This window comes from Aquila chrysaetos, chromosome 4 (assembly GCF_900496995.4).
Source record: "Aquila chrysaetos chrysaetos chromosome 4, bAquChr1.4, whole genome shotgun sequence".
Classification (NCBI taxonomy): domain Eukaryota; kingdom Metazoa; phylum Chordata; class Aves; order Accipitriformes; family Accipitridae; genus Aquila; species Aquila chrysaetos.
The window spans coordinates 57,665,212-57,683,324 of NC_044007.1; the positions used below are offsets into that span (position 1 = coordinate 57,665,212).

Below are 18,113 nucleotides of genomic sequence, written 5' to 3' on the forward strand. Positions count from 1 at the left end.
AACAGCAGTGTAAACACTTTACTACTGCAGAATAAACATGTAACCACAAAGCAGTGATGACATAACCTGTATATTATCTGGGCTTAATTTTCTGCAATGTAAACTGAGTGTCTGCCTTTCCTGTTCCTCAATCTGCTCTAAACCAGCCCTTTAAGAGTAACATTTTATAAGAATTTTCCAGTTTTTAAGCAAAGACATATTCCTCCTTAGGACATCACTTTGAATGTCTTTCCTTTTGTGTATCTAAAAATCTTGCTTCCTCCTGAATAAGAATGTCTTTGCTCGAATAACACATTTAAATGCTATTGATATTTCACAGCTGACTCAGGTGTGCCTAAGTCAACAGCTTGCGGACAGTATGTTTTTAAGTAGCAAAACATATGCTGCTGCTGCTTCTTTTGTTAGTGTTGATATACATAATAGAAGAACAGCTGTAGGGGATCAGACCTAACGCAGACGTAGCCCGCTATCCTTCTCTATCAGTGGCTGTAAAGGGAGGCCTACTGAAGAAGAGAAATCCCTTCTTGCCCGGCCAACAGCGACCCAAGCACATTGGTGTACAACTGCAAGCCACTCTATTGAGGGAAAACAGCAAAACTTTATTCAAGTGGAAAGCAGATTCTTCTGCTTACCATTTGTAGAAGAATGAACCTGAGATAGAGCATCTGAATCTCAACATCAGATCACTCTTCACTGGGCTTAGCCTAGTTTAATTTCCAAGAGAGACATATGTTTCTGGTATGATGACCCTGTGGTTAAATTTGGCAGCAAGAAGTTCTTGCACTTGAGGAATGCCGAATTCTGAATTTTCCTCTGATGCTAAATAGCTCTCTGCCAGCTTTGGTCCTCTTTCAACTTCATTTACTTTTGTCAACTAATATGTCACAGGTTAGAAGTTTCATGGAAAAAATAACATAAGCGAGACCAGTATTTTCATTCATAACTAAAACTTCTGCCCAAATAATGTGTCATCTTTTTTAATACTAGCATGCTATATAGTCGCCAGCAAAAAACATAGGAGCCAAGTTCATATGGTGAATAAGTTGCTTCAGATCGACTGGGGAAAGAGAAGAGTACATAAACAGAAGAGCTTAACATATATGTGCATGATACTGCATAACTTCCTCTCTAAAGTTGAAGTCATAGATACATTCAATCAGCTAACATAAATAATTCTGCAAACTTGCCCATGGAGTTTTTCTTCCTTTTCTTTTTGCACTGGTAAGGAAACAAATTTATGGCTTACCTTTCAAAACCAATCTGCCGTAATGTTTTCTCCCATGTTGAACCTATACAAAGAGGAGAAAAAACAAACACCTTCAGTAAAGAACCTTTATTGTATGAACACTCTTACTCTCCTCCTTTCCTTGTGCAGCTGGGATCTGTATAGTAAGATGATTTTTCCACCCTTACAGAAGTACTTGTAAATAACATATATTTTCCTCAGAGTGAAAAACTGTTAAGAGAGGCTACCACCGGGTGACATAACTGTGTGGAGGGGTATCAGCCTATATAACTCCTTTACATTGCAGAACAGCCGGTCACTGCTACAGTTCACTGCAATTCCAAGGGTGGTCTCCTCTCCTAGAGCAACGTGATCTGTACATGAGTCTTGAAAGTGCTGAGCTGGCATCTCACATCATGCACTCTTCACATTTCAGCTTTTCATTTTACTGTAGTGTTCGCCTGATTCTTGTTGAAAGCTTTACAGCTCCTTCTGAAATCCAGCCCTTTTATTTTTAAGCAAAAGCATGAAGATGTATTTCTGCTTTATTGTTTAACCCTTCATACTCATACAAACAGCTGCAAAGGACTCTTTCTCAAAATGACTAAGGCCTCAGCCCCACAAACTACTCAAATGGGCAGACTCATCCAAAGAATTGCCCTCAATATTTCTGATGCACTTAATACAACATTTACCTAGATTTTCTCAAAAATACACATACCCCCCCACCCCACCCCCCACCCCTGCAAGCATTACGTGTTCAGTTTTCAGCTCTTGGTAGTTTTTTGCTTTTTGCCAGTCTCCTGCTACCATTATGTGGTTATTATAAATACAGGCTACTAAGAGCACAAATATCTCAAGTCATGCAGGTCTGCAAGGCAAATATGTGGGAGGACATGAAGCTGGGTCATAGTTTGCTCTCTGTCTTTTTACACTCCTGTGGGAAATGTAACAGGACTGCATGCAATGTAAGCAACTACATTTCTTTTGAATGCTTCATCGTACTTAAACTGAAATCAGAGAAGTGACAATAACTCCTGTTGCTGATACAGTCCATCACCTAAAGGGAAACACAAATTAGGAACAAACAGATTCCCTGTGAATGACATTTAGTAGCATCAGAGAAACTTGGAGACAAGCAGCAATGTTGCTGAGAAGTACTGACAAAGAGCGGAAAGACAAGAAGGAAAGCAACTTTGATTTACAATCTGGACAATTTCAGATTAAATGCATGTTGTGCAGTGAGTGCCCATACAACAACTATAACAAAATCATGGATTAGATTCTTTCCACCGACAATCCAAGTCCTCCTTGCCAAGTTAGTCTAAGAAAAGTGGTAACATAGTATTATCAGTCAGAAAAACCTCTGCAGATACATCTCTCACCATCATTACCTTCTCATTCTGTTAAAGGTATCAGCCTAGAAACTAGTGACCTGCTGTGTTTGTAGTATGGTACTTATCTCTAATCTGCAATATGCTAAATATTTGAATAAGACCTAGTAGATGCTTTTAATCTTTGAATTCAGGACACTTACTGTTGATCTAGGTAAGAATCTAAAACCTCAATATCTACGAAGTTTTGGGTTTAAGGCTTTTGGGGTTTGTTTTGGGTTTTTTTTTTTTAAACCTAGCAACAGAATTCCTTCTACTCAATTGAGTAAACTTTCCAGTTTAGCCCAAGGAAAATGTGGTAAATTTCTAAAGTAATGACACAATTTTTCTGTACAATATTATCTAGTATCTGTCTGGTTTGCAAATCACAGACTAAGCGAATAAAAACTGAAATTAATAAAACCCCCGAAGTTAATTTCCTTATAGGCCTATGTCGTGCAAGGCTTTCTTCACAGTTCCTAACTGGACAGTCAAAGAATGAAGTTCACATGGGCCTGTGGAAAATGCCTCTCTTGTATTAATCTCTGTTCTTTAGAAAGAGGAAAAGAAACTACATTAAAGTATATGCTCCTAAAATCAACCAAAGTCTGACATTTCACTCCATACAGGAAGGATTTGGGTTGGCTAAGGGGTAGGTTCACGGTCAGTTCCAAACATGGTCAGTATAGCACATTACACTCTTCTGGCACCTGTTCTTCATTCAACTTCTCACCACCAGTCGCTTCAAACTTCAGTCACACACATCTTTTCAGTGAAAGGCTCTAAAAGCCTTTTCTAATGATACTTTAGGGCAATGGACACAAGACTTTTCTGTTCAGGATTGTTACAGCTACTTCCGGTGATCAATGTAAAAACACTTTTAATTTTCCCCATTCAGTCCAAAGCAGGCAGGGATTTCAGGCCCTTATCCAGCAGAGTACACAACGATAAGAGGCTTCAAAACTGAAGTGGAGAAAGCTCTACCTTCAATTTTGGGGAAAAAATGAGTCAAGTTCTGCTCTGGAATAACTGAAAAATGTACGTCATTTGATCAGTACAGGGAGCTTCTACTGTGGTACCTGTATTTGCTTGAGGTAAGGCAAGACTTCTGCCTGCACAACTACCTACATACAATACCTTTCATCAACACTAAGTTCATATTTTATAAAAAGAAGTCCTCTAAAGACATCTTTAAAGCAGGACAACAAACATTCTCACACACATTTATTTCAAATAAACATGAAAACCAAAGATCATGTGCAGCACAATAAACTGTCAACATTTCATTGAGTTAAATAAAGAACCACTCCATTAACATCTTCTGTAATACGTTATGCCCCAAACCCACCACCTTCTGCATGCCCCTGGAGTGTATCTGGTTTCATGTAGCACTGGTGAATCAAGTCATTGTTAAAAAGATGACTGTGCCACTCCACAGGTAAGTGCAGGGCAGACGCAAGCAATTCTCCATATAGTTTATGCAATCCTGCTGGCTCTGAAAGAGTATTCAACAGTTCTTGAAGTTTGAAGATTTGAAGAGTGTTGAAGAAAAGAAATCTCAACAGTACTTCTTAAAGCACAGACTAGTACTGGCATCTTTAGTCAGTGTTTCTATGCTTTCCACTGTTGTGTATACTAGTTGTATGAATTTTTCACCCCATGACTGGCTACACTTCAGTTGTATGATATATAGACAGTCCTACAGAAGAGAGTGCGAGAGAAAGGAAAAAAAGCAAAAGAGAAAAGGGAATTGGGTCTCCACTGGTTTGAAATAATCTTTTGGCTGCAGCTGGCTAGCAGAACACTCTTTGAAATGCATGTGACTCCTCTGAAGCAAAGCCTGCCAAGAACACAACTAACATTTCATATTAAAAAAATATACATCTTTTTATGGAGTCTTATTTTAAAATGTTTATGATCTAAACATTCTGTTTTAAGATTTGCCAATTCCATTCTCAATAGTATCAACTTCTACACTGCACTAACAGCCAAAAGTAAATACCCTGAGGTAACAGCAGCACTAAGAAGAATAACGCTATTAAAAGTCTAGAAAACTTATTATTTGATTTAAACCTTACCTGGTGCTTCCAAAACATTGAACAAAGTTTAAGTCACGTAACTCTCATTAAAATCAAAACAGGAGTTTTTCACGAATTAAAGACTTGATCCTGCTCCCAACGAAATCAATAGGCATTTGGCTATTCAATTCAGAGTCTTTCTTTCTGCTGTGACTGTGGAAAACGTTCACCTGTCGACTTTCAGAATCAATCCACTGCTACACTTTGGTTGCTAAGTTAATTTGGCTTCTCTTTGATTTCTGTTTTTTACCACTATGCCAAAAATACTGAAACTGTTTATAAGAATGCCTTAATCTGGTACTCATGTAATTAAGCTTTTGTTCCAAATATTTGCTCCAGAGTGCCTGACCATTCCCATCTGTTCCAAAGATTCTGTTTCACATTAACAGCACTAGCTTTAAAATTCTTCAAAAAGATGAAGCATAATGTACTTCCAGAATTACTGCTCATATTTAATAGGAAGAGTCGTAAAATGCACATCATGCTCACATATGCACTCAATGAAATCCCAGCATAAGAATGAGAGTGTAAGAATATGAGATTTAATAAGATAAAATTAAAAACATCTTTCTCAAATGAAAAGTTGTCTTCTTTGACAGGTAGGCTTTCATTTATATGGCAGTTTCTGTATTTGGTTTGGTTTGGTTACAACTCTCTGCTTACTGTGAACTTACTATGAATGAGAGGACTCCTAATCCACTGGTAGGCTGCTCACCTTTACAAACCATGAAGTTGCCTAGCTGCTGAAGTGCAATGGTAGGCTTAGGAAAAACACAGAATAACATATTCATAAAATCATAGAATCATAGAATACCAGGTTGGAAGGGACCTCAAGGATCATCTGGTGCAACCTTTCTTGGCAAAAGCACGGTCTAGACAAGATGGCCCAGCACCCTGTCCAGCTGAATCTTAAAAGTGTCCAATGTTGGGGAAAAATATTGGATAAGTGATTTTCAGCCATTCATGGAGGTTGCACAAGTATTCACTTTGAACCACATCATGCCCTATCTGCCAGTACAGCAGAGGTCTGTAGCTCTTCAGGGAGAAGCCCGGCAGGCACTGTAAACGCACAGCAAAACCATGTGCCTCCTATACCATCCTCATGCAGGTATGCATGAAGGTCCCTATGGATCCTGTGGTCCCTATGACTGTGCGTAGTGATTACCCAAAGCCCTGCTACCTTCTCACTTCTCCAGAGTTAGTGGCTACTTTAAGAACTACATGCCTGTGTCTGGCTCTGCTCTTGAGGCTTTCCAACAGTAAAAGTAATAATTCTTGTATTCTTTTCTCACTGTGATCTGACATAAGGACCAAAGGGAAAAATACAACTTAATTGAATCAAAAGACATTGTTTGACATTTTTCAGTATGGATTAAGTAGGCCCATCAGAATTCAAGTATACAATGGGAATAGTATGAAGATTTTCAATGACGGGAATAGGACAAAATATCTGAAAATTACATCCCCTCAAAGGTAAAAAAAATTCTTGGAGCCCGTCAATGGGGTATCACAGAGAGTCACCCAGGCTCTCTGAAGGAACCAGTGAGGTACCAGACATAGTACAGTCACATTTAGCTCATGAGAGTTACATGCAGGTGTGACCTCCATAACCCTGTTATGATACATTAGAAACAGGTAGATATTCTTGGAATAGTAACTGCATTGATCTTTTCTCTAACATTCTGAAGCAAAAGAGTTTCAGAGGAACTGCTGATTTTGTACTGGTCAGAATATTCCTACCAATTTCAAAATTTTGATCTGAAGCCTGTGACACTTACTAGTATTCTGCAAACCAGGAGAAAAAAAACCAAAACAAACTACCCTGAAACTTTCACATATTCAAGAGATACAAAACAGTGATACAGAATACTCCAGAAATGGAAAGAAACACTTTGCTAAACCTTTCCATTGCAGGTGCCACTTCTCAACTCTGTTTCTCAAACAACTTAGAAGAGAACAGGGCAGAAGTTCACAGAGCCTAGACCAGCTGGACGAGTCAGGGACCCAAGTACCTGAATCCACACCTAAAAGCTCTCAACAAACTGGATGAACACACTGGCTTGTCCTGCTAGAGCTTCTCTTTCAGTAGAGACACAGGTACCATCTAAACCTTTCGAGGTTTCACAGTCTATTTTCAGTGGATTGGGGAACATTGCTCTACTGTATATTCTCCATCACCTTAGTCTTACTAACCAGTTACTAACCAGTACTACTAACTAGCTGAAACGTACACAACTGCAGTTGATAAAAACTGCCATGTTTAGAACATGTTGGTTTCAGCAGCTTCATCTATTATTAACAGTCTTTCCAGCTGCTTGTTCCCAGTAGCAAACTTCTATCTTCTCCCAAACAAAGCAAATAAACAAAATTAGAATGTTTTCTCAGGAATTCTACTTTTTTGATTTTTAATCTATATAGAACCACTGGTTTTATGAAACAGGCTAGTGCATGTGGCATAGGAAAGAACTTTTTCTTACTTGCCTCACGGTACCATAGAGATATTATTAGCACTTACTCACCAGTACATTGGCTACCCAATACCTAGTTACATACAACAAGCCTTTTACAGAAATGATCATTTCTCTCATGTGAAGTGGCATCAGACAATGCTACCTTGACATTTAGCATCTATCTGTCCATTTTGAGAAATAAATCTCTCTTACACTTCCTCTCCTTTGATCAAACTACCTAGGCTGCAACTCACACTCATCACTGCAATTTGATTACCACAGTATATCATCTGGGATAATGACATGACTTTCTTTTAAAATGTGGTCTCTTAATATGGCATATTACTACTCTGCTGTGTCCATACTGGTGTTTTAATTCAGATCAGGAGAGTATTTCTTGAGCAAATCTCTTACCATGCTTTGGTTTGCATGACAGTGATCTCCGAGTGCACAAACTGGATTCCTTTCACATGAAACTAAACCGCACCCCAAGGACACAACTGCTGTGTTTCAACCACTAACGGGCATTTGGTCCACATGACCAGACCAGAGCTAATCCACAGTAAACCCCACTCAAAACATGTATCATGTGGCAGCCAGGGACTCTGCACTGACTGCTTCACTCCTATCATGCTGTGCTGCTTGCTAAGGCAGATGCAGCTCACCCCACCACTCCTGTCCCAGTCCTGGAGTGCCCCCAGAAAAGCTTTCCAGTTACAGTCACCTCGAGGGATGAAGGGGCAGCTCAGGGTGCTCACCCTTAGGATTGTTTTCTGGGCTGTATCCCATCCACTACAGTGAACAGGAGCCTTTCTACTGCCCAGATGTACGAGCAGGGTTGGACTGGTTGCTCAGCAGAGCCACACTCCCCACAAAACCCCAGGGAGCCAGTTCTGTAAGGCACAACAGCAGATTATTTCATTTTTAAAACAACTTCTCAAGGAGAAGGAATAAGGGAAAATCTGGGCTGTTATGGTGTGCTGTGCATACTGAAGAGACTAAAACCACCAGTAAAAAAGAAGTGGAGGGCCAGTGGTCTAGGATTCTGGCTAAATGAAGAAAGTGATTACTGAATATGTACCAAGAAAGAGGTCATACCAAGAACAAAGACCAGATGCCGCAAGTCTTTACTTGCCTTCCACTCATACTGGCTTTCAAGTGATTTTTGACAGAATGAAGAGTACAAATTTGATCCCTAAATGATAATGTCATGGAAAAGATTTATTGTGTATTTTCTACTGTGTGGAAAATATTAAATTATTATTGTGAGATACAAAAATTGCATTCCTATTAAGGAAGAAATCTTGACTCATTCCATGTTAACCAGAAAAGTAATCATCATCAAAAACACTACTTCTGCTCTATGGAGATTTTGATGAGTGGGAACTTTTACTAATAAAATGAGCAAACTAGGAATATAGAGACAAGTGCAACAGTACTGACACTATGTTTATGTGTGTGCACAGAGATGCATTTTGCTTTAAAATGAGCATTAAGAAGACAACGGCTACGGTAAAGTGATTAATGGCCATATCTGGCAGTCACCTCCTCCAGTCTGTGGCTTCCCTGGGAGCTCTGGGAGCCCAGAAGGGTCAGCAAAGCTCCCACAGATAAGTGGGGACCCTGAAAGCAGCTGTTCCATAGGCTTAATCCATATTCTTTGTTTTGATCTTGATTAGCATCAGAATTGAAGGGCTGGGGGAGGACTGTTTTTGGAATTGATCATTTAACTTCAGGTAGAGAACATGATGTGAAATACCCTCTACTACACCAGGGACGTAAGTGATCCAGCATTTCGCTGCGCGCTGTTCAGACCATGCCAAACAGAGGCAGGGAAAGATCCCAGCTCACTTTGTGTGATGGCAAGTAAGACCAGTGTCTCTGAGCCTGATCCAAAGCCTACAGAAATAACTGGAAAGATCTGCATTGAGTTAATGGGCTTTGATAGTTTGTCTGAAATGGAAACAAATAGCAATAAGGAATAGTAAAAAAATAATCTGTTTTTCAGTAACATAAACATCAGCTATTATTTCTACCCTAGTAATAAACTGCTGAGGTGCAGTGTTCTGTTGATAATTTATCTGGGAAGAATGGGAGCAAAGGAAGAAAAAGTTTCAGAATTTAAAACATTAAATGGGACACAGCTTGTTTTCAATGTGAATTTTATATCTTTTCATATGAGAATCACACACACACTATCTTTTTACGTGAAGATGACTTGCTAATTAAACAGCAAGTTAAGAGATGTGAGGAAGAAATAGTAACTTGGAAAAAGAAAATTTGGGAAAGTACTTTCTACGTTTGTTCTTCCATGCCAGATTTGTTTAAAATGATACACAGGCAATAAAGCCAATTTAAATCAGCTGAATTGCTTCACCTTTTTTTAATCAGCTTTTTCACAAGGATGAGAGGTTCTGTAGTTTTTATAAGAATAATGACTTCTTTTGTCTGCTTAGATGTATCAAAAACACTTATAGGACACACACATGCTTAAAAGCACTCTTATTTTAACCTTATTTCATTTCAAATTTGTTTCCTGAACAAGGCAGCAAAACAGCAAACCCGCAGCACTAGAAAATCTTTGGGGCATGTGTTTCAGATGAAACCTGAGATAGCTAGTTAATGGAAAGCTTTTGTTGTTGTTGTTTAATCTGTTATTTATCTGTTTGTTGTAATGGTTGGTTGGTGGTTTTTAACCCACATTTCCAAGGATACTGGAAATTTGAATTCATTCTGGTGTCTTTTGTTTTTAAAATAGACCTGCTTCCCTTTCCCCATGACAGTACACCACTGCAAAAAAGGATGAGGGAAAGGACTTTGCACACTATGCAAAGCAGAACTTTGTAGGTCACCAGCACAGAATCACACTGTAGGAGTAAAGTGGGAAAGAATCAGACGGTCCAAAGATATAACTGATCCCTTATTCTTTTTTACAGCAGAAAAGGGCGTCAGGGCTCTGAGGAGCAGCCTCAAAGGAAGGCGACATTTCCTGCCATTGCCATGGGGGATGTCAACCTCAAGTCAGAGAGTCACTGAGCTTAAGAGCATCAAAGCTCTGCTCCAGACCTTTTGAAAGGAGGCCAAATAATAACTAAATGGGACCTTTTTCAGATATGGAAGACTGGTTTTGCTTTGGTTTTCAAAGTAAAAGCGAAAGAACTTAAAGAAAACTTGTAGTAAGTTTTATTTTTCATAAACCTGAAGAAAATGAGATTTTTCTCCATTTTTGTTGGCAGAGAAATTCTCTCCTCTCCCACCCCAACCAACACTGCTGTCTGCTAAATAGTATCTTACAGGCAAGGTTTTCACTTCAGATTGTAATTGACGGGCATCCTTCCAATTTCTAGAGCTACCCTCTGCTTAGTTTTATTGTAACATAATATACTGTTATTAATAATAATGTCGACCTAGTTTCCTGCCATGATGAACATGTGCAGCGTGCCAGTGCAAGGAATTGGCTTTTCATTGTCTCATTTTCTCTTTTTGTCTCATCAGAAGAAGGAGAGATGGGCAACCATTGCTTGCCAAATTCTGCAGCATGGACATATGGGAAGAGGGACATAAATAACAAGTATGTGTTCAGTAGCACATCCATATGCAAGAAACTATGGATGAGAGAAATAAGGATAGGAAACTAGGAAATCTTGCACAGAAACAGGAGGAATATTAAGATGACAGAAAACTAGCATTCTAGTGGTGGTATCTTTGATTCCACCAACATTTTGTAATGCATGCCTTTTCTCTGAAATTGCCCTGCTAAATTTCTCTGAAAATTTTTTCCCCCAGCTTTTTCTAAAGATAATAAAGAACCATTTCATTCACATTATTTCCCTCACAGATTAAGGAGACATTCACATAGATGACAAAGACAGCAACTCATTGTTGGTAGGCCTGATGACCTGCCCATATTCAAACTTTTCAGCAAAAAAACCCCAAATTGTTTCAGTAGCTAAAATGACACTAGATACAAAGACCTGAAGTAACGAGTGAAGGATGATATCCAGAATAAACTTCAGAAAACTGGCTTAAGATGTGTACAACCTCAGCACACCACCTTCCACAGAAGCAGCAAACAGCACCTTCAAACTCTCCTGTTTGCATGCCATTAAAAGAAGGCAGCAGTGACTGCACCAGGCAGCAAGACATTTGGGCCATAAAAACTGACTCACTCCTAGAGATCTCTTCAGGAGAGAAGTCTGGATGCAGAAGGACGTGCTCCTCTGGCAGTACTGTGAAGTGTGCATGCAGGCTCAAACAACTGGGGAGAGGGAAATGCTTCCAACAGATGTTATTTTTCCTCCCTAGCAAATATAAAGATACCTTACCTAGTTCAGCTGACAAGTATAAACACATATGCACTGAACAAAGGGTTTCTTTTGTTTTCATTTTCTTTGTCTTTGCAGAGCTTAAAATTCTGTGATTTCACTCAAATTTTCCCAAAGCTCTATCTGTGAGAACAGAAAGGGCAAAGCTCTCCCACCTTCCAGCTCCCATTCCTCTCAATCAAGAGACAGCCAACTGCGTAGCTATGAAAACGAACAGGTAAAAGAACTGGGGAAAGCAGAAGGCAGTGGGGTGTCAGTTGCAGACGCAGCCCAATTCTTCACTTCTAGACACAGCAGTTTCTCAAGCACTGCTGCCACTCCCTGGGTGAGGAGCCTGTATGGACAAGGGGGTGGTGAGGAGGAGTTCTGGCAACAAAAACTAGTGAGACGCAGTGTCAGAGACGCTCTCCACCCACCTGCACCTCTCAAGCACGCAAATTTCAGCATCCCCTGCAAAGCCAGGAGAGCCCAGCGTCACATACTTTGCCTCCTGCAACTTGTTCCCCTGCACACCTGGAACATCTGCTGGTTTTCACTGCCGCTGGCTGGGGACAAGAACCACATGTAATTGTTACTGATCGGTGCTCTGCTCATGATCTGTGGAATGGCCACGTTCAAGCCACTAGAAGTGCCCAGACAGATTTCATAGGGATCCAATGCTATGTGATTGTGTTTAGTTTCATCTATAATAGACTGCAGGATTGCATCCAGTGTACTAGCAGATCATTTCCCAACACTTAATTAGTTTTCATTAGGATGCCACAAATAGCATGAGTACTATCACAAATTAAAGAAATCACTGGGTTGCCTAATCATTTCGATTTTTAAAAGCACTCCATGCTTTTTATCTCGCACTTTTCAAATAGTTTACAAATAGTTTGCTCTTGCTACAGTTACATGCTTAATTAGGAGTAATTTCTCCCCACTTTGTTTGGCTACATCTAAGCCAAAAAATCAGTAAAAGCACTAAAACTTTTGCCATTCTCACAAGCTGTTAAGATGACAAGAGTATTCTCACACTTACTTAAAGTGTGGTTATTTTCCTAACTGGAATGCATTTTTTTTAAGTGCTTCATTAGGGTATTAAGAGAGTCATACCTTTTGAGTAAATACTGAAGAGTATGATGAGCGGTAATAATTTCCTACTCAGCAGGGATTTTCATGTTACAGGAATCATGGGCAATTTAGATGTGTGATTCTCAAATGGATTTTAAAATCAGGTATTTTATTTATTCATGTGCTGCTTCATTGCCTTTAGAACTGATATTACATCAGGCCTAACAGAAAAGGGACAAACAGCACACTGTATTGTTTGCTTCTTTTCAAAGATACATGGCCAACAACAGCAACACTTCAAAGCTAGCGCCAGTTGGCGAGTTTTCCCAATCCAAGCAGATCTGAAGAACTGGAAGGTCCCACAGTAGGATCAGTATATCAGGTGATGGAGCACAGGTGCAATCAATGCCCTTAGAGAATAAGCAGTTTATAAAGCATCTTCATGAGTGTAGTAAAAAACATATTGGAAACATCCTTGTTGTGCTCAAAATAAGACACATGAAAAATGCTACAGTTCAAGATGACTTATATGAAGGATATTGGCCCAATTTCTAAACCCATTTGTCTCATCCCAAACTTTTCTCTGCATCAGTTTTAGAAAACTACTTATACTGAGTATACAAATCAGGGCACCTTGGCAACATTTTCTGCAAGGCATAAAGCCTGTCAAAATTTCTTGTCTTTGCCAGCTGGAATGCATTGAGTATATTTTATGTGGTTGCAAATGTGAGCTATTCACAGCAGTGGGGGACACTGTACCCACTACAGGCTGGAAGAGAAGCAAAGAAGTGGAGGAGGGAAAAAATACATTCAATAGGAAAATGGGCTGAAAAGTATAAAAGGCATAAATTTCTAACAAAGAACAAGTCGTACATAAAAACACTGACTTATATCAGAGAGAGATGTAAATGCCAAATTCTGCCCTAAATCTAAACTTAATTTAGATCTAAACTTAATCACCTTTTATCCAGACTGACTTCTTTAAAGACACTTTACATGAGAAAAAAAATTAACTTACAGTCTTAAACCTGCACATCACCCTTTCTAAGTACTATTCTGGAAAGGAGGTTTGGTGGTGGAAATAATAATAAAAAAAATACTTTATCTCACTAATCCCCATTTGTATTTCATATCAACACTTCAGTATGTTTCTTTTTTAAAGTCAGTGGATGTAAAGTAATAAGACTTCACCAGGGCTCTCTGTAATATTACACCCAGCTTTAAAAATTGTATTTTCTAGGGTTCATTTCCTGGTGTTTTTACATCTTTGACATCATCACTGTATCTGCATGGGACAGAAGGACAAAATGACACCTAATTGATTCTGCTTATGGGGGAAGAGGGCTCTAGAGAAAAGGGCAGAGGGCTCCATGTACTATTAACTAAGCACATGGAGATGCAAGAGGGACTCACTTCAAAAGGATGCTGCAATTGTTTGTGCTCGCAGATGTCTGTGCTACAACATCTGGTCTCCAAAATCAGGCTGCAAAGCAGATGATAGTGAATCACAGTCAGGATCTCACCCCTCACTCCATCTCAGAGAAAGCCAAGCTGTAGCGTTAGCCACACCTAGCCGTAGCCAGGTATGTACCCACTGGCACATCAGTGGAGGTTTGATGACGAGCAGCTTCAGACTGCAAGCACTTCCCACTCCTCCTAATGCAGAGGTCTGGCAGGAGGATAAGTCATTTATGGAGGCTGCTCGCCGCTGCCCATCAACTAAATTGGGCAGCTGTGATGGGAGGGCAAGCTCTCCCTGGCAGGTACCTGTGCCCACTGCAAAATAAAAACGTCAGATAAGCGTAGTCCCAAATGCCAAAACTCAGAGATAAAAATTGACGACAGCTATCCATTAATTTCCCTGATTTTGTTCATGCACATTTAATAATGCACATCTCCATGACTCTTGTTTAAAGGTTTATTGTAGATATGCTAATCTGAAAAAACATACTTTGTTTCTGTGTGGTTGAAAACTGATGAGATTTACAGTACTTCAGCAGAGGTCTTGGCTGGTGACGGTCAGCCTGGGATACATCTGAGCATCAGCTTTTATAAACAGTCTATGCATTGCCCTCTGTTGCAGTGTAAATCAAACATAAAAATACTCCCACAGACACGGTTAACTTGAGGATCCTCACTGACAGAACAGAAAATTGTATCACCAGGCCAAGCACTTAGAAAACTGAAACCACAGCAACTACATGGACCAAAGTAGATGTGGAACCTGAGAGACCTTCAGAGGATTCAGAAATCTGTAATCTCACATGGACCAACCTTCCAAAATCTGCATAGATTTTCTTTTTTTTTCTTTTTTAAGTGTCAATTTTGTAATAATACCACTCATCCTTAACAAAACAGCAACATACAATAAAGGGGTTGGTGGACGGCTTAACATATATTCAATATAGCAAAGCTTGGAAGCTACTGGTCAGACTAGAAAAGTTGTGACCAAAAGCAAATACTACTTGACAGATATTTGAAGGCCTCTGTGTAACACTCCCTGCCTGCTGGTGCATTTTGTTAAATGTCCATTTTACTATCCACTGCGTACATCAGAATAGGCACCCAAAAAAGCAGCAAATGTCACTGTCCAACTTAATGGGACTCAATTTTATGATCTGAACATTGGGGCTTTTTAAAAAGAGGAAACCTGTCACTCTAAAAAATTTAGTCAAATTCACCTTACATCTTCTAGAATGTGAGTGAATCCCATTGCTAAAAAAAGAGGCAAGTCCTTACTGCTGTTACTTGCCCTTTACAGAAAGATAATGAAATGTTAGTGGCCACCTCTTCAACCCACAGAAGAGTCAACTGCATTCCTCCTCCTCTTCCTTCTACTCCTCCTCCTCCTCTGGTGCTGCTCAGTCCACCCTAATATTCCATACCCATAGTAGGAGGGAAAACTTGGACTCTTCATGACCCTGGCTTGAAGCACTCTTCATGCCAAAAACTCCAGAGCCACATGTCTGGAGGCAAGCAAGACCAACCTTTCAGAGGAAAAACATGGAGAAACCCCAAGAATAGTCTACAGATGTCAAAGGCAATACCTCACGCCATTAAGGCTAGATGTTAATTGTTAATTTTCTACATCCCTGTTCTCCACCTCTTTCCAAGGACAAAGATGCCGACTAGGTCAAACTCCCTGCACTAAGTTAGCCCCACCACCTAGTATTCATTGCAGCTCTGGAAGAGAAGCTGTATTCAAATTGCTCAAGAATTTTGTTTCTGTCTCAAGAGGGGAAAGGAAAGGAGAAATGAGAGGAGAAAGGAGAGAGAGAAGAGAGGAGAGAGAAGAGGGGATAGGGGAGGGGACGGGAGGGGAGGGGAGGAGGGGAGAGGAGGGGAGGGGAGGGGAGAGGAGGGGAGAGGAGGGGAGAGGAGAGGAGAGGAGAGGAGAGGAGAGGAGAGGAGAGGAGAGGAGAGGAGAGGAGAGGAGAGGAGAGGAGAGGAGAGGAGAGGAGAGGAGAGGAGAGGAGAGGAGAGGAGAGGAGAGGAGAGGAGAGGAGCTTCAAAACTGCTTATGCACAAATAAAGGAGAAGCAGCAACCTTACACATTATTCATTATTAATAAGACTTATTTTCTCACATGGCATTAGTCACATGTTACTTGAGATTTTAAAGCAATTTCTAGCTTTAAGTAAATATTGGTCACGTCAAAATTATGTACAGAATTAAGGATTAATTCACGAGAGAGATTTTAGACTTTGAGTAGATTTTTTCCTATTCGTGCCTCATAACAAAGTAATTGTTGAATTAGTAAAACATTTGTCAACCCCAGTAAGCAATTATAGTTAATACATATAAAACAAATTACTGCTCCATTTTAGAACGTGAATAGCGAAAGTTTGACATGAGGTTCTAATTATCTACTCAACGTGAGTCATGCCAAAACCGGTGGGACAAATCATATCTTAACTCCTAATGCTAATGTGACCCTGCTGAATACAGCTTCCCTGCGTCATGGCACCAACCCTGAGAGCAGAGCACCCAGCGGGATTTGTACAGGTGCAACAGCTGGCCCATGTTCACGAGAAGTTCAAGGGTGAGGGTGCGAACTGCAAAACGAGAACAAATGCAACTAGCCAGCTCAAGTGATTCAGCCGAGGGGGTCAAACCTCTAACAGAAATAACTAATAGCTTCTTTTCTACACTGCAGTGAGCAAATAAATATGCACACTGTGTCAAAAATAAGAGCTAGTACTCCAAACTTACCTGAAAAGAGATAGAAGAACAGGCACCAATGAGTGGTTTTTGGTTGACAGGTTTTCATACATGAACTATGGACCCTGAGAGATGCTACACACCCCTACCTCCTACTAACTCACTGTTGGCAGTGAAAAGGAGGACTGACACCAGAGATTTTTTTTTTAAAACCTGTTAAATAATTCAGGGCTTTCTCTCTCGCACAGCTGTTCTTCAGCAGTTTTCATGGAGTGATGTGGGTGCTGTGGGCAGAATTAGCTCTTAGCTTTGAGAGGTGAATGTAACTTTCTATTACTTTACATGCTGAAAAGTATGCATTACAACTGACACAAATACTGAATTTCACAGGAAACAGTGAAGAATTAAAAGTATAAAAAGGAAAATAAAGAGTCATTTTAATGTGTTTCCAACACACGTCAAATGGAAACCAAGAAACAAATTCTGCACTTTGATTTATGAACAAGCGCACCAGGGATCTAGACGACTTGTCTTAGGATATCTTGCATTTTTGCATTCCTGTGCCAGGAACTCAGTTCTCTAAACTCACTTTCTACATTCAAGGAAAGTATCTTCTCTGGTGGATTTGCTGGCATCAGCACTGTCTAAGGGCCAGGCAACAGTGCGATCCAGCTGGGTTGGGGGCTGTAAAAACACAGAAGTGCACAGACAGTGCTTGCCTTGAAAAATCTACAATCCAGACAGGACACAAAAGCAGAGGGAAATCTTAAGATTCAGTGTATTAGGAAAGGCTGAGAGAAAAGGAGGCTCTAGGCTGTATTGAGCTGGGGTGCAATACTGAATCACAATGTTCAGTAACTTACTTCTGTAGCTTGTCATCTCTTCTCAGATGGCTGGAAGTTTCTCTTTAGGTAGCTCACAAGTGACAGAGACACTGTCCATCTCCTCTTGTATCAGGCCCAACAAATCCATACATTTCTCAAATACTCTCCCTTGTTCTTTCCCCTTTGAAATTGGCCTAACAGAATGGCTGTGGATGATGGCTGTGTCCTGGAAGATCTCCTCTGCTTGCACACAAATCCCACATAAAGTAAGAAAATTAACACAGAATGACTTCTTGATTTAGTGTATATCACATCTCTCCCTCTCTCCATCCTATTTTCACCATTAGTGCTGGAAGTCACTGAAGAGAAGTTGTTTTGCCGCTGTTTCCAAGTGCCTCAAACCTGACAGGTGGAACCTCTGTGCATGCCTAAAACGTACCAGAGGTCCTGGCTGTTGGAAATATCCTGAGAGCTTTTGGAGTGAGCTGCTAGCATGCATGCCTGAAAAAGTGGATTTGCCAAGCAGTGGTATCAGGATTATAAGACCCAAATTACTACCAAAAGAGCTTTTTTTTTAATTTTCAAGACATTCTTTCAGTGTCAACAGAGAGGGGCCACAA

General features: G+C 40.1%; 1 protein-coding gene across 15 annotated transcripts in view; it reads right to left on the bottom strand.

Annotated features, from left to right (window-relative positions):
* PIEZO2 (piezo type mechanosensitive ion channel component 2) overlaps nucleotides 1–18,113 on the bottom strand; it is a 313,966-nt gene that overhangs the window by 161,055 nt on the left and 134,798 nt on the right. For all 15 annotated transcript variants that reach the window (XM_030012388.2, XM_030012391.2, XM_030012402.2 and 12 more), the window contains exon 4: nucleotides 1,247–1,289. In XM_030012388.2, the coding sequence (XP_029868248.1) occupies nucleotides 1,247–1,289 (43 nt within the window). The remainder of the gene's footprint in view (nucleotides 1–1,246; nucleotides 1,290–18,113) is intronic.